The sequence below is a fragment of the Saccopteryx bilineata genome, chromosome 6, assembly GCF_036850765.1.
Source record: "Saccopteryx bilineata isolate mSacBil1 chromosome 6, mSacBil1_pri_phased_curated, whole genome shotgun sequence".
In the NCBI taxonomy this organism is placed as follows: Eukaryota; Metazoa; Chordata; class Mammalia; order Chiroptera; family Emballonuridae; genus Saccopteryx; species Saccopteryx bilineata.
The window spans coordinates 170,842,885-170,870,433 of record NC_089495.1 but is presented as its reverse complement, the minus strand read 5'-3'; the positions used below and the strand labels follow the sequence as shown (position 1 = coordinate 170,870,433).

Genomic DNA, 27,549 nt, shown 5'->3' with positions numbered 1-27,549 from the left:
ATATTAATATAAAACTAAAAACAAAACATCTATGATACTATAAATTATGAGAAAAAATACAAACAATATTGGGGCAGATTTAAATAGACACAGGGAAAGGAAATAACAATGCACCTTTTAAGCACTGCATTGTAAAGTGGAAAATGTAGTGGCTTAAATAAAACTGTCTAATTGGGCACCATAAAAAAAGAGAAAAACTAGATCTAATTCTTTGAGTCTAACTTTTTAATATCAAGTTTTATGTTTAAAAAGTCTGCACATAATTCTCGTTTAAGCTATTTTGATTGATAATCTGCTCAATTCTTTTTTTAAAGATTTTATTTATTGATTTTACAGAGGGGCTGTATTGCAAGAAGTATCAACTCATAGTTGCTTCACTTAAGTTATTCACTGATTGCTTATCATATGTGCCTTGACTGGGCAAGCCTAGGTTTTCAAACCAGCAACTTCAGCATTCCAGGTTGCCATTCTATCCATTGCACCACCACAGGTTGGGCATCTCTTCAATTCTTAATAGTGATTATGGAGAAAAAACTTTCTTGGTGCAAGAAGTAACAATATCCTGACTAGTGGTGGCGCTGTGAATAGAACGTAGACCCAGAACTCTGAGGTCACCAGTTCAAAACCCAAGTTCTCTGGCTTGAGCATGGACTCCCTGGCTTGAGTGCTGGGTGGCTGGCTTGATTGTGGGACCATTGACATGATCCAGAAGTTGCCAGTTTGATTCCAAAGATCATTGGCTTGAAGCCCAAGGTTGTTGCCATGAACAAAGGGTCGTTGGCTTGGTTTTGGCGGTCACCGGTAAGATCCCCAGTCAAGGCACATATAAGAAGCAGTCAATGCGCAACTAAAGTGAAGCAATAATGAGTTAATGCTTCTCTCTCCCTCCCTCTCTCTCCCTTCCTGACTCTCTCCTCCTTTCTCTTTCTTTATCTCTCTCTCTCTCTCTCAAAAAAAAAAGTAATGATAAAACTTTTAAGTGAGAGGAGGAGAAATAGAGAGACAGACTTTTCTGCATGTGCCCTGATCGGGATCCCCCAGCAACCCCTGTCTGGGGCTGATGTTCAAATCAATTGACCTACTGGCTGTGAGAGGAGAAGATGGAAAGAAGGAGAAGAGGGAGGGGGAGAGAAGCAGATGGTCGCTTCTCATGTGTGCCCTGTCTGGGGATGGAACCTGGGACGTCCATATGCCAGGCCAACACTCTATCCACTGAGCTAACTGGCCAGGGCCTAAAACCATTTTTTCAATTTCTAATTTTACATAAGATTTTGTAAAGATGTCGGCCATGCATATAGACATGAGCACAAAATGTGTGTGCCACTTAATTAATTTTCACACACACCTAGTACTAGCAACCAGATCAAGCAATAGAATGATACCAGCATCCAGCAGTCCCGTTTGCCTTCTCCCAATGAATACTATCTCAACTCTTCCAGCGAGGTGACCACCACGCTGACTTCTGTAAGTGGAATTCATACCGGTGTACTTGCACATGTCTTTTGGTGCTCACATGTATGCAGTTCTGTTGGGTCTGAATCTAGGGATGAAGTTACTGGGTCATAGGGTTTGCACCAGTTCAGTTCCAGCAAACACAGCTAACGTGTTTCCAGTGACACTCCCACAGGAGTACAGAGCGTTACAGCTGTTTCATGTCTTTGCCAACATATGCTGTTGTTAGTTAAAGCCATTGTTTTGTTTTATTTATTTTTTTTAACAATGGTTCATAAATTTACAGCAGTCAGAAAGTATATTGAAAAGATCTAACAGTTCTCTTCTATTAACAATGGTAATGTTGACATTTTTCTGACAATGTGATGGGATTTTGAATCTGAAAGAACTCAATCTCATCAAATATTTGGAAAGAAATTCTAATCCACAAGCTTGGGCAAGCACATTGAGAGATGAGAGTGCTCATGCTGGCATTTCACCAAAAGGCCTAGTTAGCTGTAAGAAAACAGACCTCTCCTAACTATGTGAAGACAAGGATTCAGGACCACTGCCCCCAGCAGCAGTGAGTCTTATGACTCATGGAGGGGCCACTGGAGACTCACTGGCTGGGATGCTGAGCCCACTTATCTCCACAGGCTGATTTATTTGTAGTCATGTTACTAATTAATCATCTCAACCAGCAAGCAAGGAGGTAGCAGACATATCACTGTCCCTATAGTACAGAGGAGGAAACTAAGGCCCTAAACCTAAGGGATTGTCCCCTGAGTGAAGTCAAAAGTCCTTCTTCCACCTCTGTTGCAGCAGAGCTTGGCTCAGAGAGGCCACCTGCTAAGAATGCCATCCTGAGGGAGGGCAGCAGGGCTCTCCCATCAAAGGGAGTAATGGAAGACACTCGGAAATGGAATTGCAAAGGGCCACGTGAATGGGCGTGGCTCTCCGAAGTCTATTTAAGGGAACACCTCCGTGGGGAAAGTGCTGTACCTCAGAATGCACTTAGAGTCCCTGTCTGTTTTTCTGTTCTCCTCTGTTTATCTCTCTCTCCTCCCATCTGTGTATCTCTTCATAGCACCGTCCCTTTCTTGCCTGTCTCTCTCCTCCTTTTAAAGTAGCTAAAATATGGAACTGGAAAATTCTAAATATACACATTTTTCTTGCCTCCATTGACTGAAGATATATATTCTCTGTTTTAAATGTTTAAACCAGGCAAATTTAATCTTTTATGTCTTTTGAAAACAAAACTAAAAACCAAGCAGATTGTTCTGTAACTTGTGGCCTCTGGGCACGTTATCTACCCCTCTGTGGCTCATTTTCTTTCCTGGAGAATGGGGACACTAACAGCGTGTGTTTCATAGGATTATTGTGAAGATTAAATGATATAAACAGTTTTATTTTTCACATCATTTTAACAGCTTTATTGAGATAATAATATACCGTAAGATTTACCATTTTAAAATAGTTTTTAGTAACTTCACAGAATTTTGCACCCACCACTATAATTTAATTCTAGAACATTTTCATAACCCCAAAATGAAATTCATTAGCAGTCTCCATCACTCAACACCCCCAGCCCCTGGCAACCAATGTTACACCTTTTGTCTCTAAGGAATTGCTTATTCTGGACATTTTATATAAATGGAATCATACAATATCTGGTTTTTTGTGACTAGCTTCTTTTACTTAGAATAATGTTTTCAAGATATCAAGTTTCATCTATGTTGTAGCATGTATCAGTATTTCATTTCTTTTTTTTTTTTCCTGAGTATGTGTGTATATATGTAGATAATTTTTTCTTCTTGATGCTTTAAAAATACCTAAAATTTATTTTGTTTCCAGCTTTACTGAGGCATAATTTACAAATAAAAATTGTACATGTTTAAGGTGTATAATGTGATCATTTGATATAGTATAAAGGTTAATTAATTACTACAGTCAAGCTAATTACACACATCCATCACTTCACATACTTTTAATTAATTAATTAATTATTTTTGTATTTTCTGAAGTTGGAAACAGGGAGGCAGTCAGACAGACTCCTGCTTGTGTCCGACCGGGATCCACCCAGCATGCCCACCAGGGGGTGATGCTCTGCCCATCTGGGGCATCGCTCTGTTGCAACCAGAGCCATTCTAGCGCCTGAGGCAGAGGCCATGGAGCCATCCTCAGCGCCCGGGCCAACTTTGCTCCAATGGAGCCTTGGCTGCGGGAGGGGAAGAGAGAGACAGAGAGGAAGGAGAGGGGGAAGGAGGAGAAGCAGATGGGTGCTTTTCCTGAGTGCCCTGGCTGGGAATCTAACCCGGGACTCCCGCATGCCAGGCCGATGCTCTACCACTGAGCCAACAGGCCAGGGCCTATTTATTTTTTAAGTGAGAGGAAGGGAGATAGTGAGACTCCCATATGTGTCCCAACTGGGATCCACCTGGCAACACCCCCCACCCTGGTCTGGGGCTGATGCTTAAATCAATCAAGCTATCCTCACACCTGGGTCTGACACTTGGACCAAACGAGCCACTGGCTGTGGGAAGAGAAGGTGGAGATAAAGGAGAAGGAGAGAGAAGCAGATGGTTACTTCTCTTGTGTGCCTTGACCAGGAATTGAACCCAGACGTCCATACGCTGGGCCAGCACTCTATCCACTGAGTCAACTGACCATGGCTTCACACGCATTTTTTGTGTGAGGTGAGAACACTTAAAGTCTATTCTCTTAGCAAATTTCAAGTATACACACACTACAGTTGCCGTGGTGTACATTAGATCCCCGGAATTTATTCATCTTATAACTGAAATAGTCAATAGGTATGTGTAAAGGTATTCAACATTACTAATCATCAGAGAATTGCAAATTACAACCACAATGAGATATCACTGCTCACCTGTCAGAATAGCAATTATTATAAAGACACAGGATAATAAGTGCTAGTGAGGATGTGGAGAAAAAGGAACCCTGGTGTGCTGTAAATGTAAATTGGTACAACCACTATGGAAAAACAGTATGGAGATTTCTCAAAAAATAAAAAATAGGACTACTTTATGATTCAGCAAACCCTTTCTGGATATATATCCAAAGGTAATGAAATTGGGGTCCCATGTTTATTGCAGCATTACTCAGAATATCCAAGATGTAGAAAAACCTGTGTCCATTGACAGATGAATGTATAAAGAAATTGTGGTATATATACACAATGAAAGATTATTCAGCCATAAGAAGATGGAAATCCTCCCATCTGCAACAATATGGATGAACCTGGAGGACATTATGCTAAATGAAGTAAGCCAGACACAGAAAGACAAATACTTTTTATATATGGAATCTAAAAATTCTAACTCATAGAAGCAGAGTGGAATGGTGGTTGCTGGGGGTGGGGGATGGGAGAAATGGGGAGATGCTAGCCAAAGGATAAACAGCTCTCAAATGTGTGCCTGAATGTGCTAAGTGCCTGCTAATATTATGAAGAAATTTTTTTTTACCGTCTCTGTGGGTAAAGTGGGCCTCAATTTTAAGTCTTAGACCTTGTAGTAGAAACTCTGCCTGTACTTATTATATTTCTGTGCTTATTTCAGGAGCTCCTCTTACCCAGTTTCCGATGGTTAAGCAGGACTTTTCCATTTAGTTAGCATTAGAGATGGTTTACCACTGAGAGGAAGAGAGTGAGGAAGACCAACCAGCACCTGGCTCCTTCCTAGAAGAGAGTTGCTGGAAGGTTCTGACAGAGCACTGGGTCTTAATCTTCTGTGTTGGCTGAGACTGTCTCTAGGGCAGTAGATCTATACCCACACTTAACTTTGAGGGAACAGCTCATTGCTGTCTTAGCTGTGGCTGCTATAATAAAAAATGCCATCGACTGGGTGATTAAACATGTTTATTTCTTAGAGCTTTGGAGGTTGGGAAGACTGAGATGAGGGTACCGGCAGGGTCAGGGTCCTCTACCCAGTTTGCAGATGGCCACCTTCTTGCTGTGTACTTACATGGTAGAGAGAGCAAGTTCTAGCCTTTTTCTCTTTTTACAAGAACACTAATCTCATCAGGGGGCTCTACCCTCATAACCTCATCTAAACCTATTCTTCACTAAGTAGGTATACTAAAGGCTCTACCTCCTAATACCATGACATTGGAGGTTATGATTTCAACATAAAAATGGTGGTGGGTGGACACAAACATCTAGTCCATAACAATTGCTGCTTGTAAACTGCTTTTTAAAAATGTGATTATTTGATATGCCAGCCTGTCTTCCTTGCAGGAATTGAGCTGCTTGAGAAATGGGGTGGGGTGAGGGTATCTTGAATCTTCTGCTCCTTGCACATTCAGTCAGGTTGTTGGGGGGGGGGGGAAGCCAATCAGCAAATCTGAACTTCTATTCATTAGTAGAAACTCTTCAAGTTGTCCAAGAAAACTGCTTTTGTTCAAACACACCGCACACACTTAAAAGTATACTTAGACTAGATGGAAATTATTATTATTATTATTTTGGGGGGGGGTATTTTTCTGAAGTTGGAAACAGGGAGGCAGTTAGACAGACTCCTGCATGCGCCGACTGTGATCCACCCGGCATGCCCACCAGGGGGCGATGCTCTGCCCATCTGGGGTGTTGCTCCAATGCAACCAGGGCCACTCTAGCACCCGAGGCAGAGGTAGTGGAACCATCCTCAGTGCCTGGGCCAACTTTTGCTCCAATGGAGCCCTGGCTGCGGGAGGGGAAGAGAGAGACAGAGAGGAAGGGGGGGTGGAGAAGCAGATGGGTGCCTCTCCCGTGTGCCCTGGCTGGGAACGAACCTGGGACTCCTGCACGCCAGGCTGACACTCTACCACTGAGCCAACCAGCCAGGGCCAATGGAAATTATTTTAATGAAAAAAAAAAAAAGTTGGTTTCAGTGTTTGATGGTATGCAGTCATTCCCTCATAACCCAGTAATTTATAAGACAATAACCACACAATACATCCTGCCTAGGTTTATAAATATTTAAACAGATAATCCATTTTTAAAAATTTGACACTTAACATTTAAAGAATCTTTCAAAAGTAGAAAAACAAAATATTTCAAAAGACAAGTTGAAAAAGTAGTGAGGATAGAATAAAAAAACATCTAACCCTTTGGGGTAGGTACATTCTAAGGACAAGCTGAAGGCTCACTGACTGAGTTGAAAAGTATCTGAAGACCACAATTAAAAGTAGTCTAATATAGTTTTTATTTCTTTACAGAAATATGCAAATACACTCTGAATTGAATTGCTTCCAACTTCAAGGTTTATTAGGGAAGGAACCCCATTTCCAATTCCATGGTACATTCCTCCAGCTGAAAAACATGTTGCAGACAAAATGACATTTGAAAAGGGTATTTAAAAAAATTTTATTGTTTAAAGTTTTATTATATTACATCTCCCAAGAGCACTATCACCTCATGCCATTTATGCTTGTGTAATTTAGGCTGGAATAGTAAAGCACTGCAGAGATGAATGTCGAAGAACCACTTGGGTGAAGCTAAGACAGAATCCAAATCAATACCATCCGAAGTTGTTTCCACAGGAAGTTTGTTCTTAGTGAGTTCTAATGAGAAAGAATAATTCAGTGATGATACCTCTTCATCAGAAAGCCAAACATCTTTGGACACCTTGGACAGTACCTTACGCTGTTCTCAAAGCGCTCCTTCATTCCATCGTTTAGTATTACCCTATGTATAAGACGCATTTTAATTTTGGGGCCTGAAATTGAAAAAAAGTATTACATAAAGTTTTTGAACTCAAGTTTTATTCATCATAAAATTCATACAACTCTTCATCACTGTCAAAACTCCCTTCATTAGCTTGTCCTCATCTGTGTCTGATGACAAATCACTGTCTTCATAGACTGCCTCGTCCTCAGTTCCATCTATGACATTTGAAATGCCACAACCACTGTATAAGATGCACCCAGTTTTCAGACCTCAAAATTTTCAGAAAAGGGTGCGTCTTATACATGGGAACAGTATGCTCCCAGTGATGTGGGCTCAGGAATGGTCTTGCAAAGGCGCTAAGGGTGCAAAAGTGACCTCTTATGGATTACACGGGCAAGAAGGTGACCAGCTCTTTTAATATAAGGAGGCAAAGATGTATCGCTGCCCATCTAGCAAGCTCTTTAGTCATAAAACTTCGATTTTAAGAAAAATCAGACCCTGACCAACCATCCCACAGCGTCAAGGTAAAAGCAGGTGACTGTGTCTACAACATTTAACTAGCAAAGCTCCATCTCCTGGAGGCACCGCCCCCACCAAAGGGACAATGAGGGCTGAGTTTGGTGAAGTTGGTATTAAGCAAAGCACCTGGGTCAAATTCCCCAGTGGGAATCCCGCACCCCGCGAAGGCCCCGACCGCTGGTGGTGGTGGTGCGGTGATAAAATGAAGTGGCTCAGGCATGGCACCCCTCCACACCCCCTCCGGCAAGGTGCTGGAACCCGCTTTGGGCTAGGACTCTACAGAATTTGAATGGGGAGTGTTTTAACCCGGCCGCCTGCAGTGTAGAGAAGGGATCCCGCTTTTCCCCAAGCTACGGCAGAGCCGCACTTGCCACGGAGCTGGGGCGCCGCTCGGCTCTCGATTGCTCGCGCCTGGCGGCGGCAGGCGGCGCTCGCAAAGGCCGGGGTTCGGCGTTCTCGGCGTCGGGTCTGGCTTGCACCGGTAGCGACGCACGCTCCGCGGCGGTCGGGGCCTCGCCGGGGTGAGACTGCGCGGCCGCGTGGGGATGTCGAGGACCTCGAAGCTGGTGCTGGGCCTGTCGGTGGTGCTGACAGCGACCACCGTGGTTGGCGTGCATCTGAAGCAGCGGCAGGACCAGCAGGTCGGTGTCACGTTACGGCCTTCTAAGGCCCGCGCGGGGCGGCCTCGGGTGCTCTGGTCTCCGCGTGGTTCCCCGCTCCTTCTGGTTTTCCCTTCTCTCCCTGCCTCTCCTCCCCACAGCGCTGCCCTGCTCCCTCCGGTTCGGCCCTGGGTGCTGCAGGCCCCGGCCGCGTGCATCCTCGAGGCCCGGCCACCCTCCCCTGAGCGGCGCCCGGGAGCCCGCCCCTTCCCTCTGAGGTTGCCCGGTCAGCGGCCCCGACTTCGGGCCACAGCCAGCCTGCGGGGGTGCGACCTTTCCGAGTGCCCCTGGGGCCGCGGCAGAGTGGAGGCGGGGCAGCAGCCGCCTTGGGGCGCGTCCTGCAGGTTACCGGCCTGTCCCCTCCCCACGCCCCAGTTTGGGGCCGACGGGGTTCAAAGGCCGGTAAGGCTTTATCCCTTGGTGAAGACGCGTCCCCGCAGCCGCTCTTGCCTTTGGCCAAGGTAATGTGGTGAGATGCTTGTATGATGTTTTTTTGTTTTGTTTTTAAAGGAGCAGTTTGCTATGAAAACTAGATTCTGAGGACATTAGCGACACCAGCCTCCAGTTTTTCTCTCTTTTTTTTTGGTACTTTTATGTCTGGAAATATCTGTGATTTACCGGTCAGGGGTCTGACCGCACATTCTGTCTCTCAGCTCTTATTTTATTTCTCATCCAAGTTAGCAAACGTTTAGTGATTGACCACTGCGCGCCAGACACCACACCAGGTGCTTGGGGACTTAAAGATAAGGAAGCACAGCCGCCCGAGACGGAAGGATTCAGAGCAGGGCTGAATGTGGAGTGTGATGGCGGGAACGAGGTCCCCGGTGACCTCTCAGAGAACAACATGGTGAGGGGATTGGTTGAGCCGAGTTTGCCAAGGGTGGAAGTAATGACCTGAATCAGTAGTCAACTCATTTCTTGCATTGGACAGTGCTGGGTGCTGGGTATACCAGGAATGAAGCAGATTAGGTCACGTCCTCCGTGTTCACAGTCCGTGGAAACCAGAAAAGAGGAAGTCATAAGAATTTTTGGGAGGAGGGAAAGGGATGATGAATGATGAAATAAGGGCATGGAAGAGATTAGAGATTTGGAGTTCTAAGGGAGTATCTTTTGTAATAGACAAGAACCTCCCTTCTCTAAGAAGGAAAACATGGTGATTCCAAGAAATATTGAGATGGTGGAAAGGATGGTGTGTCAGATATACCTCTGAGGCCAGTGACCAGGGATTTTCAAAGAGTGTCAGGTCAGGCTGGGTCATTAAAGCTTGGTTCTGAAACCTAACTACACACGATATTTCTGGGAAGTTTTAAAACAGTGCAACTGAGGCTGGGCCCTACTCCAGGCCTGTTAAATCAGAATCTCTTGTAGATGGGGATCTTGCTTAAATATGTTTTAAAAGCTACGCAGGGGCTTCTGTCGCGCAGCCAGGGTTGAGAACCACTGTATTAGAGAGTGGAAGAACAGGAAGATTTAGATACCTGAAAGTTAGAGATTTGAAGAAAAGATTAACTAGAATAACTTGTGTGTTTATCTTAAACCGAGTCATTCATTATGGGCTTACTTTCTAGCAGTAGGAAAGAGTTGGCAAAATGATTGACATGGTGGCTATGTAGGAAGGTTTAAGGAAGCAAGGCATAAAATAATGATTATTGTTTCTTGACTGTATACCACATACCAGGTACTGTACTAAGCACTTTATAGACATAATCTTTAATCCTCTCGGGAACCCAGCAGAACAGGTAGTACTTACTAAACGAGGAGCCAGAGTTTTGGATATTATAATTGGAATAGTGAAGAGGCCTTAAATGTCATCTCCCTTGCCTGCCTCCCCACAGCGCCCTCCCCCCTTCCCTTGGGATTATCCCATCCTCTCATCCCCTTTCCCTCTGTCTTCTTTTCCTCTGGTCCCTTTGATTCCTCCTCTGTCTCAATTCAGTTCCTCAGTTCACATTGTTCATTGGATTCCTCAAATGAGTGAGGTCATATGATATTTTTCTTTCTCTACCTGGCTTATTTTCCTTAACATAATAGTTTCCAGGTCCATCCATGTTGTCGCAAAAGGTAAGATTGTTATAAAGTACCGTTTTGCCGGGTTTACGTAGAGACACCAAGTCCAAATAAATTTTTAAGGAGTTTTATTAAAAGGAGGAAATTTAATATGCCGGCCTCATATGGCTAACACAGGGCAAAGCTGACCCAAATCATGTGCCCTGCGCACAGCCCTGAGACAGGTTATATAGCTTTGATCAAACACAGGTTGGTGGGAAAAGGGGGAGGGGCAGTGATGACATAATACATTAGCAAGCTTATAACACTCATCTATAGGATTTATAAAAAACATTTCTACATATTAAAACTTATAAGGTAACACCATAGTGAAAAATGTTTTTCATATTAAAGACATTTCTAAATTTTTCAGTGTTTATTTGCTATTTCTTTTTCTGGAGGTATATGCATTAACTATAGGCTTGAGGCGGGGAGCCTACGTGGCCCCAGGGAATAAACTTTTGCAAATGATCCATTAAAGAAGAAAGAAAGAGAGCAGAAAGTGGCTTGCCTTATCTCTCCCTCCCCTCCCCACACTGGGCTGGTGTTTCCCCATCTTCTCACAGAGGTGGGGAAGGGGGAATCTAAGTCTCCCAGCACAAAATCTCTTTACAATACAATGTTGTTTATCCTGAGTTGGTGCAAATCACAAAGTATAAAAACCATATTTACAAAATATCTCTGTATGCCTAGCCCAAATTATAAAATGCCTTTTAAGCTTCCTGGTAAAAAGGGTTTCCTACACAGCAGGTGTTAGGAAACTTCTTGGCTGAGAGAGCCATGAATGCCACATATTTTAAAATGTAATTCTGTGAGAGCCATACAACGACCCGTGTACGTTAGGCATGATCCAATAAAAATTTGGTGTTGTCCTGGAGGACAGCTGTGATTGGCTCCAGCCACCTGCAACCATGAACATGAGTAGTAGGAAATGAATGGATTGTAATACATGAAAATGTTTTATATTTTTAACGTTATTATTTTTTTATTAAAGATTTGTCTTCAAGCCAGATGCAGCCATCAAAAGAGCCACATCTGGCTCATGAGCCATAGGTTCCCGATGCCTGCTACACAGTATGTCTCTGCAAGCTAGGAAACTTTCACATTCCTTTACTTTCACTCCCTACAGAAAGGAGAGGACAAGAAAGCTAACAATTTTCCCTAAAATGTTAATATTAATTTTCTATTCTTTAGTATCATACCACAAGATTTCCTTCTTTTTTATGGCCCCATAGTATTCCATTGTATATATGTACCACAGCTTTTTAATACACTTGTCCACTGACGGACAGTTGGGCTGTTTCCAGATCTTCGCTATTGTGAACAATGCTGCCATAAACATGGGGGTGCATTTCTTCTTTTGAATCAGTGATTTGGTGTTCTTGGGATATATTCCTAAAAATGGGATGGCTAGGTCAAAAGGCAGTTCCATTATTAATTTTTTCAGGAATCTCTATACTGTTTTCCACAGTGGCTGCACCAGTGTGCATTCCCACCAGCAATGCAGGATGGTTCCCTTTTCTCCACATCCTCTCCAGCACTTATTCTGTGTTGTTTTGTTAATGAGCGCCATTCTGACTGGTGTGAGGTGATATCTCATTGTGGTTTTAATTTGCATTTCTCTAATGATTAGTGATGTTGAGCATTTTTTCATCTGCCTATTGGCCATCTGTATGTCCTCTTTGGAGAAGTGTTTGGTCATTTCTTTTGCCCATTTTTTGATTGGATTGTTTACTTTACTGTTGTTGAATTTTACAAATTCTTTATAAATTTTGGTTATTAACCCCTTATCAGACGTATTGTCGACTATGTTCTTCCATTGTGTAGTTTGTCTTTTTATTCTGTTCTTATTGTCTTTTGCTGTGCAAAAGCTTTTTAGTTTGATATAGTCCCATTTGTTTATCCTCTTTTATTTCCCTTGCCCGTGAAGATAAATAAGCAGATATATTGGTGCAAGAGATGTCGAAGAGCTTACTGCCTATGTTTTCTTCTAAGATGCTTATGGTTTCACGCCTTACATTTAAGTCTTTCATCCATTTTGAGTTTATTTTTATGAATGGTGTAGGTTGGTGGTCTAGTTTCATTTTTTTACAGGTAGCTGTTCAGTTTTCCCAACACCATTTGTTAAAGAGGCTTTTACTCCATTGTATGCTATTACCTCCTCTGTCAAATATCAGTTGTCCATAAAAGTGTGGGTTTATTTCTGGATGCTCTGTTCTGTTCCATTGATCTATATGCCTGTTCTTATGCCAGTACCAAGCTGTTTTGAGTACAATGGCCTTGTAGTATAGCTTGATATTGGGAAGTGTGATACCTCCCACTTTATTCTTCTTTTTCAAGATTGCTGAGGTTATTTGTATTCTGTTTTGGTTTCATATAAATTTTTGGAATATATGTTCTATATCTTTGAAGTATGTTATTGGTATTTTAATAGGAATTGCATTGAATTTATAAATTGCTTTGGGTAATATAGTCATTTTAATGATGCTTATTCTTCCTAACCATGAACACGGTATATGCTTCCACTGTTTGTATCTTCCTTGATTTCTTTTATCAATGTTTTATAATTTTCCAAGTACAAGTCTTTAATCTGCTTGGTTAAATTTACTCCTACGTACTTTTTTTTGTTGCAATAGTGAAGGAGATTGTTTTTTTAATTTCTCTTTCTGACAGTTCATTGTTGGTGTATATTAATGCCTCTGATTTCTGAATATTAATTTTATATCCTGCCACCTTGCTGAATTCATTTATCAGGTCCAGTAGTTTTTTGACTGAGACTTCAGGGTTTTCTATATACAGTATCATATCATCTGCAAATAATGATAGTTTTACTTCTTTTCCAGTTTGGAGGCCTTTTATATCTTCTTGTCTGATTGCTGTGCCCAGGATTTCCAGAACTATGTTGAATAAGAGTGGGGGAAGGGGGCACCCCTGCCTTGGTCCTGATCTTAAGAGGATTGCTTTTAACTTTTGTCCATTGAGTATGATGTAGGTCTGTCATAGATGGCCTTTATCATGTTGAGGTATGTTCCCTGTATTCCCACTTTGCTGAGAGTTTTGATCATAAATGGGTGCTGGATTTTATCAAATGTTTTTTCTGCATCTATTGATATTATGATGTGGTTTTTCTCCTACCTTTTGTTTATGTGATGAGTTACATTGATTGATTTGTGAATATTGGACTAGCCTTGTCTCCCCAGAATAAATCCCACTTGATCATGATGTATGATATTTTTAATGTATTGCTAGATCTGGTTTGCTAATTTTGGAATTTTGGCCTATAATTTTCTTTCTTTGTGTTGTCTTTGCCTGGTTTTGGAATCAGAATTATGCTTGCCTCATAAAAGGAGCATGGAAGTCTTCCCTCCTTTTGAATTTTTTGAAATATTTTGAGAAGGATAGGAGTTAGTTCTTTGAATGTTTGGTTGAATTAGCCTGTGAAGCTATATGGCCCAGGGCTTTTGTTTTTGGGAGTTTTTTGATAACTGTTTCGATCTCATTTATGTAATTGTTCTATTTCGATTTTTTGATTCTTCCAGATTGACTTTTGAAAGATTATATTTTTTAAGGAATTTGTCCATTTCACCTAGGTTGTCTAATTTTTTGGCATATAGTTCTTCATAGTATTTTCTTAACAATCCTTTGTATTTCTGCTGTGTCAGTTGTTACTTCTCCACTCTTATTTTTAATTTTACTTATTTGAGTCCTCTCTCTTTTTTTCTTGGTGAGTCTGGTTAAAGGTTCATTGATCTTGTTTACCTTTTCAAAGAACCAGCTCTTGGTTTCATTGATCCTCTGTATTGTTTCTTTAGCCTCTGTGTTATTTATTTCTGCTCTGATCTTAATTATTTCCTTCCTTCTACTTCCTCTGGGCTTTACTTGCTGTTCTTTTTCTAGTTCTTTTAGTTACAGGGTTAAATTGTTTATTTGAGCTTTTTTCTAGCTTCTTGAGGTATGCCTATAATGCTATAAACTTCCCTCTCAGGACTGCTTTTGCTGTGTCCCATAAATTTTGAGTTGTATGCTCATTTTCATTTGTTTCTGGGAATTTTTTTATTTCTTCTTTGATCTCATTGTTAACCCATTTGTTATTTAATAACATGCTATTTAGTTTCCAAGTGTTTGAGTATTTTTCAGTTGTAGTTGATTTCTAGTTTCATGCCATTATGATCAGAGAAGATGCTTTATATGATTTCAATCTTCTTAAATTTGTTAAGACCCTTTTTGTGCCCTAACATGTGGTCTATCCTAGAGAATGTACCATGAACATTTGAAAAGAATGTATATTATGCTGCTTTAGGTTGAAAGATTCTGAAGATATCTGTTAAATCCAGTTGACCTAGGGTTTCCTTTAAGTCTGCTGTTTCTTTGTTAATTTTCTTTCTTGAAGATCTAGCTAGTGATGTAAGTGGGGTATTGAAATCTCCTACTATTATAGTATTGCTGTTGATCTTCCCGTTTATGTCCATCAAAATCTGCTTTATATATTTAGGTGCTCCTTTATTAGGTGCATAGACATTTATAATGGTTATATGTTCCTGTTGGATTGCTCCCTTTATTATTATGTAGTGACCTTCTTTACCCCTTACTATAGCCTTTGTTTTTTTTGTTTTGTTTTGTTTTTTGTATTTTTCTGAAGCTGGAAACGGGGAGAGACAGTCAGACAGACTCCCGCATGCGCCCGACCGGGATCCACCCGGCACGCCCACCAGGGGCGATGCTCTGCCCACCAGGGGGCGATGCTCTGGCCCTCCAGGGCATTGCTCTGTTGCAACCAGAGCCACTCTAGCGCCTGGGGCAGAGGCCAAGGAGCCATCCCCAGCGCCCGGGCCATCTTTGCTCCATTGGAGCCTCGGCTGCGGGAGGGGAAGAGAGAGAGAGGAAGGAGAGAGGGAGGGGTGGAGAAGCAGATGGGTGCTTCTCCTGTGTGCCCTGGCCGGGAATCGAACCCAGGATTTCTGCACGCCAGGCCGACGCTCTACCACTGAGCGAACCGGCCAGTATAGCCTTTGTTTTAAAGTCTATTTTGTCAGATATAAGTATTGCTACCCCAGATTTTTTTCATTTCCATTTGCATGAAATATATATTTTTTTACCTTTTACTTTCAGTCTGTGTGTATCTTTTGTTTTGAGATGTGTCACTTGTAGACAGCATATGTACGGGTCCTGTTTTCTTATCAATGCAGCTACCCTATGTCTTTTGATTAGATTATTTAATCCATTTATGTTTAAGGTTATTATTGATATGTAGTTGTTTATTGCCATTTTATTCTTTAAATCTACATGCCTCTTTTACTATATTTCCCCCCCTCTGTTCTGTTTACAGCAGGCCCCTTAACATTTCTTGCAGCATTGGTTTGATTGTAATGAATTCCTTGAGGGTTTTTTTTTTTTTTTTTTTGGTCTGGGAAATTTTTTACTTCTTTAATTTTAAACAATAACTTTGCTGGATAAAGAAGTCTTGATTGTAGGCTCTTGTTCTGCATTACTTTGAATATTTCTTGCCAATCTCTTCTGGCCTCAAGTGTTTCTGTTGAGAAGTTGGATGTCATCCTTATAGGGGCTCCTTTGTAGTTGTTTGACTGTTTTTCACTTGCAGCTTTTAGTATTTTTCTTTATCTCTTAGCTTTAGTATTTTAATTATTACGTGTTTTGGTGTAGGTTTCTTTGGCTTTCTCTTTAATGGAATTCTCTGTGCTTCTTGAACTGTGTGACTTTTTCCTGCATCAATTTAGGGAAGTTTTCAGCTATGATTTCTTCAAACAGGCTCTCTATCCCTTGTTTTTTCTCTTCTCCTTCTAAAACCCCTATGATGCAGAAATTGTTTCTCTTTATATCGTTACAGAGCTCTCTTAGAGTTTCCTCAGACTTTTTGATCCTCTTCTCTTTTTGCTGCTCTGCTTCTGTGCTTTCATTTATCTTGTCTTCAAAATTGTGATTCGATCCTCTGCTTCATCCAGACTGCTTTTAATTCCTTCTAGTGTAGTCTTCATTTCTGATATTGTATTTGTCATTTCTGACTGATTCTTTTTTGTTATTTGAATGTCCTTTTTGATACTTGTTATCTCTGTCAGATTCTCATTGTGGCCGTCCATTGTTGCTCTAAGATCTTTGAGCATTTTAGTAATCATTTTAAACTCTGCATCTGGTAGTTTCATTATTTCCATCTCACTCAGTTCTTTTTCTGGGGATTTCTCTTGTTTATTCATTTGGATTGCATTTCTCTTTCTTCCCATTTTGTCTGTGCATACACTCCTCGTTTGGGTGTGTTGTTTGTGAAGCTAGCTAAGTCTAGGGTTGGTATTGTCTGCCTCCAATTTTCAGTTGTGTTACTTCTAGATCTTTTTTTTTTTTTTTTTTGTATTTTTCTGAAGCTGAAAACGGGGAGGCAGTCAGACAGACTCCTGCATGCGCTTGACCGGGATCCACCCAGCACACCCACCAGGGGGCGATGCTCTGCCCATTTGGAGCATCGCTCTGTCGTGACCAGAGCCACTCTAGTGCCTGGGGCAGAGGCTAGGGAGCCATCCCCAGCGCCCGGGCCATCTTTTGCTCCAATGGAGCCTCGGCTGTGGGAGGGGAAGAGAGAGACAGAGAGGAAGGAGAGGGGGAGGGGTGGAGAGGCAGATGGGCGCCTCTCCTGTGTGCCCTGGCCAGGAATCGAATCTAGGACTTCCGCACTCTAGGCCAACGCTCTACCACTGAGCCAACCAGCCAGGGCCACTTCTAAATCTTCTTGGTTGGCATCAGCTGTTGTTTCTAATCTGCTGTGGGCTACTTATCTGCTATCATTGTTCTTTTTGCTGTTTGTGTCAGCGTTTTCTATGTCTTAGCTGGGTCAGGTGTGAGGAGCCCTTCCTTAAGCTTGCACTCTAACAAGGGTTGTTAGGTCCTAAACTGGTACTTTTTGTATCTGGCCACTGAATGTGCCTGCCCTGGACCTCCCTGTCCGGGGCCTGGTGCAGATCAGTGGGGGTCACTGCCTGTGTACTGGCTCTTATCAACCTTTCTGGAGCTATAGGCGATCCAGATCTTGTGGCTGCTTTTGCTGGGCCCAGGTGCCATTGTAAATATCAGCTGCACTCCTATGCTTGCTTTTATCTACTCTTGGCTTTGGGGAAGTTCCTTTAAAAGTTCAAGTTCCCCTGAGATCCGCTTTCTGTTGCCTCTTATTGCTGGCTACTTGTTGGGCTCAGTACTGTATGTAATTCATTGATTAGGTACAGTATTGGATATGACCTGCCCCTTAGCCTCAGGTGTCATTCTATCTAGACTTTTTATTTATTTTGTTTTGTTTTGTATTTTCTTTTCAGCACTCAGTAGGATGTAGTCACAGGGGTCCAGTGGGTGTGTCCCCTGTGCTCCCCTTGTGTGGTCTGTCCACGCGCCCCCTGTTGCTACCTGGAGCCAGCCTGCTTCCGCAGCTGCCCCTGCTTGGACCCCTTCCAAAGTCTCCCCAGCTTCCGCTGCCCCTGAGGGCAGACCTGTGCCACCAGCCAGCTTGCGCCTGGGATTGGGCTTCCACAGTGTTTGCCGGGGCTTCTGCCTCTGCTGGTGGGCCAGTGCATGCTCGCTCAGACTGCTCTGGGGCTACTTTGGCTTCTGCTGCTGCCAAGGTTGGGTCCGCTCGCTAGGGGCTTTGTGCCTCAGCCTAGACCTCTTCAGCAGCCGCTGCAGCTCCCATCTCTGTGGCCTAAGGGGCGTGTGCTCCCTGGGTCCACCCCGGAGGTCGCCCGGCTCTGCTGCCGCCAAGGGTATGCCCTTTTGCTGGCCTGGACTTCTGCAGCAGCCACTGCAGCTGCAGCTTCCGCCCTCGCTGGCTGACTCCCGCAAGCCCGCATGTACACCGTCTGCTGTTGCTCGGGCTTCTACCCCTGCCAAGGGCGGGCCCACGCCGCAGGCAGGACTGTGTGTGAGGGTGGACCTCTGCCTCGGCCACCACCATGGTTTTGGCCTCCGCAGGTTCGCCCCAGGCGAGCATTCAGCGCGGGGGGGTGGGGGGGGGGGGGGGGTGGGGGGGTGGGGGGTGGGAGTGGTGTAGCTTAGACCTCTGCACTCATTATTTTTGCCCCTAACGTGCTGCCTGCCTCTAAGCGCCTCTTTGTTCTAACTGGGGCGGGTGAGCCTCTGGTGGACAGGGTTATTTCTTCTCTTTGCTGGTGATGCTGTTCCCAGGGAAAAAGTTCACTTTAGATTTGGGGAGTGACTCATCCCAGGGGTTAGGGTGTCCATCCCTCAAAGTGTCTCCCTCTGTGCCTCCAAGACCATTCTCTCCCCTGGCAACTTCAGTCCTCCCAGCGGCCCCCGCCCCCTCCTGGAACTCTGGGAAGGTGGCTGTGAGCGAGGCTCTCCATGCAGGCCCTTTAATATGCAGTCTGGGTCTTGGGATTCCGGTTTTGGGGCTGAGGACCCACAACTCACAGGGCAACCCTCCCTGTAAGAGAGAGGCAGCTTTTTCCTCGTCTCCGCCTTTCCTACCAGTCTCAGTGTGGCTTCTTTGGTGGTCCTCGGCTATAGAATCCTCTTAGTTTAGTCCAAAATTGGTCTTTCAAGATGAGTGTTCTCAGAATTAAATTGTAATCCACCTTGGTTCTGGGAAGTGGGAGTTGGAGCATCTGCCACTCTGTGTCCATCTTGTCCCTCTTTGTTAAAAACTTACTAGAGCATTTTTTGACCTGTAACTATAAAGTTGTTAATTAGTCCTGACTGGATTGATACTTTAAAAAAATTCATTTTAGGCCCTAGCCGAGTGGCTCAGTGGATTAAGTGTTGCTGTGGCACACCAAAGTTGTGGGTTTCATCCCCAGTCAGGGCCCAAATGAGAAGCAATCAAAGAGTATGCAGCTAGCCTGACCTGTGGTCGCACAGTGGATTAAAATAAGCACCTGGAATGCTGAGGTTGCCAGTTCGAAACCCAGGGCTTGCCTAGTCAAGGCACATATGGGAGTTGATACTTCCTGCTCCTCCCTCCTTCTCTCTCTTTCTGTATCTCTCTCCCTCTTCTCTCTAAAATAAATAAATAAAATCTTAAAAGAAAATAAAGAGTACCCAACTAAATGGAACAACAAAGTGGAACAATGAATTATGCTTCTCTCTTTCTCTCCCTCCCCTTCTCTCTTTCTCAATCAATGAAAAAATTAAAAAAAAATAAACAAATAAAAAGTCTTATCTTAGGTGCCAGGTCCATGTTTTTCTATTTATATAATAGAAGCTGGGTTTTTAAGTGCTGTCTATCAACTAAACTTGAATTCAACACAGTAGCACTTCTTTAAAAAATTGTTATTTCCAATTAAGTTTTCTGTACTAAGTGTTCAAGAATTTCTTTAAAAATGGTAAATAGTCATTGAAGTGATAACATTATAGCACAGTACCAGATTAATTTGATGGTTTCTTTATTACATTTTACATTTATACAGAAAGTTAAAATAGTAATTGGGTATTTGGAATCTGAAAGTTTTAAGTGTATTTTGGTAACAGTTACTTGGATTTGAATGGCACAAGGATGGGAACCACCTGTTCAGGGTGTTACTGAAATCTGTTTCTTAACGTTTTTAGAGGCTTCGTGACGGAGTGATCAGAGACATTGAGAGGCAAAATCGGAAAAAAGAAAACATTCGTCTTTTGGGAGAACAGATTATTTTGACTGAGCAACTTGAAGCAGAAAGAGAGAAGGCGTTTTTGGCAAAGGATTTAAAAAAACATGACTTGAAATGAATGTGAAATATAGGTGGGACAGTTAGTGTTGAATGTGTATGTCTGTTGGTGTGATGATGGAGAAAAGTATATTGAGATCTTCAATCTTTTTTTGCTCACCGTCCTTTTAAACTTAGTCAAGTAAAAGGACAATGAGTTATATATTCTGAATTATTGCTTTAAGAGTTCGTTACATCTGAGTAGAGAAGTAGGCAGACACGCTTGTGAAGAATTTTGTTTGTGTAATCCTGATAAAAGCCCCTTTGAGCTTGGTGTCCAGAATTTAGGATTGTTACAAAAAGCACTTCTGACCCTGTGAAAAAGAAGGGATGGAGAGTAACATCCACCTGAGTAGTTTGATAAGCCGCCATGATGATGAAGCCACAAGAACATCTACCTCAGAAGGACTGGAGGAGGGTGAGGTGGAGGGGGAGACTCTCCTGATTGTAGAATCGGAGGACCAGGCATCAGTGGACTTGTCTCATGACCAGAGTGGGGATTCCCTCAACAGTGATGAAGGAGATGTGTCCTGGATGGAGGAGCAGCTGTCCTACTTCTGTGACAAATGCCAGAAATGGATACCAGCCAGTAAGGAGCTTCTCAATTCCTTTGATTAGTCAATTTCTCCATGGTTTGTTTTTCTAACCTGTGAAAGAAACATGAATGTAAAATAGACCTAAATGAAAAGATAATTATTATATTTATTTTTAATTTAATTGATTAAAAATTTATATAAAACAGACACATTTGTACTAATAAAAATTACTGTCAACATCTATCACATTGTTAAATTAACATTCTTGATGGTAACCCAATAAAGATTAGAAAATTGGAAATCCTGTGTTACTTAAAGAATTAGCCAGATTTTTCTAACAAGGCTATGTTAAGAATTTGGGGCCAAATTCTAGGCCCTGGGTAGAATTAAAGTTCATTAAAAGTACTCAATATTTAACTTACGTGGAAAACTGCTGCTATTGTATACTGAAGTAAGGTCAGAATTAGCAGAATAAAAGTGTTTTGTGCCCTGTTTTCTAGGACCATTCTTGTCTACTTGTTGGCCTTTTTGCTCTGCTGGCCAGAGATATACACACATGCTTCCCTGATACTTTACTTTTTCTACTCAGTCCAGCTGCTAGCTTCCTTGTTCTCAGGGAAGAGTATGCTTTGTCAGTCAGTCATGAGTCTTACCAAAACAGGATTTTTCCATTCAGCAGAGACCAGTAGGCATGTACTAGAGGCATTCTTTGTGTAATAGAATTTGTAACTGGGTCAGGGAAGTTCCTACACATATATAATTGTGAAGTGGGCCATTTTCTGGTATGTGGAAATGTTTTTGTTAAAGATTCAACTATTTAGATTAGCAGTTACTACTAATACATAACTTTTCACAGAAAACAAACCTAGAATTTTTACATATTAGGTGGTTTTTGCTTGTGAGCTGTTTTTTTCTGCTTATTAATTCAGGGTCCTGCCTGAAAATCTCAACGGCTTTCCCCTTGTCCTCACAGGATGCATTTTAAACTGTCCTTTATGACTGTGCCCCTGCTAATGTCTTTAGTCTGTCTCACTAGTATCCTCTTATCCTCACACACAAACAATGTGCTGTCCGGGTGAGCTTTTAATTCTCTTACAAACAAGTTTTTTCTTATCCCTAGGATTAGCACATTTTAATTTCCTTTCTGGAATGTGTATCACCATAGTCTCCAAGATCCCGTCTCCCCCCCCCCCCCCCCCCACAAGCACCTCTACCCTCTGGTGAGTTCTGGTTGTCCTGTAGAACCCACTTTTTTCTAGCTCTCCTATCTTCCCAATATGGCTCCTGCACCCCTTTTATGTGCCTTCACATTGCCCTTATTGCTGCAGGGATTTTCACGTCTTCCAGAGCATGTTGTCACCTGGGAACTAAAAATGCAGACCCTGGCCCCACTGTGATTCCTGTGGGGTAGGCCAAGCCATTAAAAACAAAAACCACTGTGGGTGATTCTGATGTACAGTGAGGATGGAGAACTGCTGTGCTGTTGTGATTACTTAATTCCTCCTGTTTCCCTTACAGAATTTGCAAACTGCTGAGAGCACTTACTAGGTCTGTCTTGTATGTGGCATTTCCAGTTCCTAGCCCAGTGCCTGATACTTGGTGGGAGCTCAAATATTTTTCGAATGTGTGAAGACACCTATAAGAGTCATTCAACAGTTGGAAAATTCAGTGAGCAAAAATGCCTGCTTCTCCCAGTACTTTTCTCCTAAAAATTAGGGAACCAGTGCTCTTAGTAGGCATACACTTGATGTTGGAAGAATAAATATCTTTCTTCTCCCTTCTCCGCCTCCTATCATGAACTGGCTGAAAAAAAGGAAAAACGGCATGGGAAACTTGGAAAATCAAGTTCATAACAAATTAAAACTTTGAGTTAGTGCTGCTTCAGATAAACCTATCATATGCCTTTTCGTTTTTCTCCTAGGTCAGCTGAGGGAGCAGCTCAGTTACCTTAAGGGTGATAATTTTTTTAGGTTTACTTGTTCTGATTGCTCAGAAGATGGCAAGGAGCAGTATGAGAGGCTGAAGCTAACCTGGCAGCAGGTGAGTAAAAGGCTCTTCCTGTAGAATTCATGAGCTTGGTCCCCCAAGGAATTTATTGGAATCTAGAGAAAGAGGAACTAATGAGCTTTGGAGCTGTTTTGAGTGTCACTTTTTATCTCCTCGTGAATATTATAGACTGAGTGTGCGGAGAAAGGAGTTCATGGCTCTCACTGCTAACTCGGTGAGTTGGATTTGAGATTTTTGAAAACTCAGTTTCATTTTTATTTAATGCTGAACTCTGATATGAATTGAAAATGATAGCCCTGGCCGGTTGGCTCAGCGGTAGAGCGTCGGCCTGGAGTGCGGGGGACCTGGGTTCGATTCCCGGCCAGGGCACATAGGAGAAGCGCCCATTTGCTTCTCCACCCCCCCCCCCTCCTTCTTCCTCTCTGTCTCTCTCTTCCCCTCCCGCAGCCAAGGCTCCATTGGAGCAAAGATGGCTCGAGCACTGGGGATGGCTCCTTGGCCTCTGCCCCAGGCACTAGAGTGGCTCTGGTCGCGGCAGAGCGACGCCCCGGAGGGGCAGAGCATCGCCCCTGGTGGGCGTGCCGGGTGGATCCCGGTTGGGCGCATGCGGGAGTATGTTTGACTGTCTCTTCCCGTTTCCAGCTTCAGAAAAAAAGAAAAAAAAAAAAAAAGAAAATGATGTTCATGTTTTTCTGGTATCCTTTTTTGGAACAATGAAACCATTTTTTAAAATGTGAAGATAGCCACATGCAGATTTGGAAGACATAATGTTGCTGATTGCAGAAAGCAACGTAATCCAGCTTTTCTGCATTGGAACTCAGACACATTTGAATATTTCTTTGTTTGATGAATACTTATGTCAACTTTTAACCATATTCAATACCATTACCCTAATCCAACCATACAGCCTGAACGATAGCTTTTTACTGATCCTTGTTTGTATTAATATTTTTGGTTTTGCTTTTATATTAATATGTCTATAGTAGGCACAATGTATATATAATCTTGAAGTTCTAAAAAGGAATGAAGTATACATATTCAGTTTTATGTTTATTGATTCAACTAATACTGAGTGCCTGTGATAAACCAGGCACTGTTCTAGGCCTGGAGACTACTGTGAGAAATGAGACAGCTCAGACCTCTGCCCTAAGCGGTGACAGTCTAGACATTTATTTTAGATTATAGGCAGACAAATAAGTTCATTACCCATAGCACTTCTTGGCTATGGAGCAAATAAACAGGGTAATGGAAAAGATTGTAGATTATACCATCTAAGCCACTTAAGGTTCCTTGTAAATTGTAGTTGCTTTAGCAGCCTTAGATTATCTTATCAGAGCTTTATTAGGATATCTCTTAATGAAATCTGTTAGTGATGAATGGAGGGAGTCTTTTTGACATATCTGAAAATACATGAAAGGAAGTTTCTATTGAGGATATAGTCTCATGAGTATTATAATTCCAGTATTTTTCTCAAAGCGTACATGGGACCTGCATCTGGGCGTGGTCAGAGTAATAGATTGTTCTGATGTGTACACGTGTGGTAAATTTGCATGTGGTTGGCAAGTAGCTTCTGAAAAGCTATAAAATGGAAGAAGAGCAGATATAGCAGTGGGCAAAAGTAGGTTAAATTATCAATCATCATTACCTAAAAGATAAATCTTAGGTAAGGATAAGAAATAATAACAATAATGATAATGAGGCAAATAATACAAATAAGTAATACAATAGTAAATAATAATATAAAAATAAACTTTTGTGTACTCACAACTATAAACCTACTTTTGCCCACTCCTGTGTATGTATTTTGTCATTTTCAAGAATATGAATTTTCTGTGGAGGTTGTTTTTTAAAAGAAAAACTAGGTTTTGATTGTGTTGCTCAGAATATATACTATTGGCTCAACTATCACATTTAAATAGACTGTCATCACTTGAAAATTATTTTTTGACTTCTAAAGACACATTGGTGATGGATAATACTGGTATAATGAAGTGATAGTTTAGATCAGACACATCTGGTTCTTGGCAAGCTACTGACCAGTGTTTCTGGTTGCATCTTAAAAAGTCTCATGGAAGAGCTGAAAGAAACTCGGTTGATCTTGAATAGATTCCATTAAAATCATCAAATACTGGTTATAGGTATATTGGAATGAGGGTTATCTGTTTGTGTTTGTTGTTCGTTGTTAATCTTAAACTTTGTTGATTTATCAAAGTAATAAATAGAAGTGCTTGCTTGTATTACAAAGTACCAGCAGCAAAGAGGTCTGGTCTCCTGAGTAAAAGGCCTCTTTTTCCCATGCCCTTCTCCTATCTCCAGCCCTCCATGTTGGTGACTTTTGAACAGCAGTTTGCAATGCAGAGGAAACTTTATCATGTGTTTGGGGAGAAGAGTGTAGTTTTTACAATTCTTGTCCTGGCCAGTCATTCTTATGTTGCAGATAAAGAAGGACACCATGATTGTTTTTCAAGATACTTGTGAAGTGCCTGCTGGGGCTGTGCCAGCCCTGAGCTAGGCCCTGGGGATACCCTGGCTAGCCTGCTACTGTTGTGCTGGGTCTGATAGTGTGAGAGCAGAAAGCTGAACTGAGATTCATTCTTTTTTTTTTTTTCCCTAAGTGAGCAGAAGGGAGATAGAAAGACAGAATCCTGCATGTGCTCCAACCAGGATCCACCTGGCAACCCCCATCTGGGGCCATGCTCTGCCAATCTTGGGACATGCTTGCAACCAACGTATTTTTAGCACCTGAGGCAGAGGCTTCACAGAGCCATCCTCAGTGCCTGGGGCCGATGTGCTTCAATGGAGCCATGGCTGCGGGGATGGGAAGAGAGAGAGTGAGAGAGAGAGAGAAGGGGAAGAGGAGGGGTGGAGAAGCAGATGTGCGCTTCTCTTGTGTGCCCTGACCGGAAATTGAACCCCGGACAATCACACACTGGGCTGAGGCTCTACCACTGAGCCAATCTGCCAGGGCCTAAAATGTTTAAAAAACTTTTCAGTTAAAGTTTACAATTTCAAGCATCTTAAGCATTTGTAAGTGTACAATTTAGTTGCATGAAGTATATTCCCATTGTTAGCAATCATCACTACCATCCCTTTGCAGAACTTTCATATCTTCCCAAACTGAAAATCCATATCCATTAAACAGTAACTCCCTTTGAACAATAACTGCTTAAAGGAAGATGCTTGTTGGTTGATGCAGACCTGATGCAAAAATAAGTGGAAGAATTTGAAAAATACGTTCATGGGGTTGTTAGGCCATCTGCAAGTCTTACAAGATTAAGAATGGGGGAAATTGAAACTCAGTTAGTGGAAGCATCAGAATTGCCTTGAGTCTTCGGTCTTCTCATGGGACTGTTGAGAGTTAATGCTGTGGGGGCATGAATTGCACTTTACTAGACTCCTCCCAGCTTCAGGATATTTCTTATGGGGAAATAATTATTCAAGGATGTTTTTCCTTTTGATTCTCTGTCCCCTTTTCAATTTCATTGGCCCAAAATCAATCATTATTTTTATAGGTTGAAAACTAGGTTTTGAATAGCTTGTATAGTTTTGTCTGTTTACATAAAATTACATAATTACAAAATTACATATAGATATAAAGAGAAAAAGGACAGTCACTGAAAATGTTCAAAGTGATTAATGAATTTATTTGAGAGAGAGAGAGGAACTGGGGGAGAGAAACATCGATTTGTTGTTCCACTTATTTATGCATTCATTGGTTAATTCTTGTATATTTCCTGAGGATTGGACTTGAAACCCTGGCATATTGGGATGACGCTCTAACCAACTGAGCTACCCTGCCAGGGCAAAAGTGATTATTTCTTGATGGTGGATTTAAAGTGATTATATTGCTCTTTTCTCTATTGAAGTTTTTTTACAATTAGCATGTGCTATTTATATTATAAATACTTCCCCATTCAGAGCCATGAATTCCTTATTTGTAAAATAACCAGGTTTGGACTAGACTAGGAGTTTACACAGTGAGCTGTGGGGAGTGAGCCTGCTGAGAATGGGCTGAGCAGTCAGGCCTCTCTGGTCTTTGCCTCTTGTCGAATGCTGATTTCATTTGAAGAGAGGTTTCCACAGCTAAACGTGGATAAATACTGAGTAGATGATATGTCACAGTATTTTCAGTTCTGGAATTCTGAGAGTCATTTGTTTCTGTCCTCTAAAGAGCTTAGGGAAATATATATGCTGGGGTGATTTTTCCACACGATTTATAGTTATCACTGTCATTCAGAAGGTGCTGGTGGGAATAGACACCTGGAGGCTCCCCAGTGGCCAGTAGTTAACACCTTTGTCAGTAGTGCATTGTGCAGGAGGGAGGGACGGTGGGCTGGAGTTTTCCCTGGACAGTGGCTATTTATCTAAGCACTTCACCTGCACCTTAGCCCTGCATATAGAACATGTGAGGGAAAACTGTACTTTAAGTGGGTTAGTGCTACTCGTCTGAGAGCAAACGCAGAAATGAAATTCTATACTGTGACTGTTCATAGATACGTCCTTCTTTTCCCCCCTCTGTGTTCCAACGTTACTACCCAGATTATGAAACAGAATTTCCCCCTAAAGATTAAGCCCTGTAATCATGCCTTTCTCCCAGCCCTTGTTTCATCTGTGTTTCAGGTTGTCATGTTGGCAATGTACAACTTGTCTCTGGAAGGAAGTGGACGTCAAGGTTACTTCAGGTGGAAAGAGGATATCTGTGCTTTTATTGAGAAACATTGGACTTTTTTACTCGGGAATAGGTAACGTGATTTTCAAAAAATTTTATACTTGGAAAAAGATAAACAATGAACAATATAAGATTTTTTTTTTTTTTTAAATAAATTTTTATTAATGGTAATGGGATGACATTAATAAATCAAGGTACATATATTCAAAGAAAACATGTCTAGGTTATTTTGTCATCAAATTATGTTGCAAACCCCTCGCCCAAAGTCAGATTGTCCTCCGTCACCCTCTATCTAGTTCTCTGTGCCCCTCCCCCTCCCCCTAAC

At 42.1% G+C, this 27,549-nt stretch overlaps 2 protein-coding genes across 5 annotated transcripts in view; both read left to right on the top strand.

Moving 5' to 3' along the window:
- The first annotated feature begins 8,021 nt into the window (after positions 1-8,021).
- PET117 (PET117 cytochrome c oxidase chaperone) lies at positions 8,022-20,034 on the top strand. Its single transcript, XM_066234765.1, has 2 exons — positions 8,022-8,256; positions 19,876-20,034. The coding sequence occupies exons 1-2, from the start codon at positions 8,161-8,163 to the stop codon at positions 20,032-20,034; spliced, it is 255 nt and encodes an 84-aa protein (XP_066090862.1). The 5' UTR covers positions 8,022-8,160.
- Positions 20,035-20,342: 308 nt separating this feature from the next.
- Positions 20,343-27,549, top strand: part of KAT14 (lysine acetyltransferase 14) — a 46,541-nt gene continuing 39,334 nt past the window's right edge. For all 4 annotated transcript variants that reach the window (XM_066234762.1, XM_066234760.1, XM_066234763.1 and 1 more), the window contains exons 1-3: positions 20,343-20,601; positions 22,470-22,588; positions 27,176-27,297. In XM_066234762.1, the coding sequence (XP_066090859.1) occupies positions 20,343-20,601; positions 22,470-22,588; positions 27,176-27,297 (500 nt within the window). The remainder of the gene's footprint in view (positions 20,602-22,469; positions 22,589-27,175; positions 27,298-27,549) is intronic.

Bases quoted from the DNA above. Each gene is read 5' to 3' on its own strand.
- PET117 (XM_066234765.1), top strand. From the start codon at position 8,161: ATGTCGAGGACCTCGAAGCTGGTGCTGGGCCTGTCGGTGGTGCTGACA. The intron at 8,257-19,875 runs GTCGGTGTCACG...TAACGTTTTTAG, and splicing joins AGCAGCGGCAGGACCAGCAG to AGGCTTCGTGACGGAGTGAT.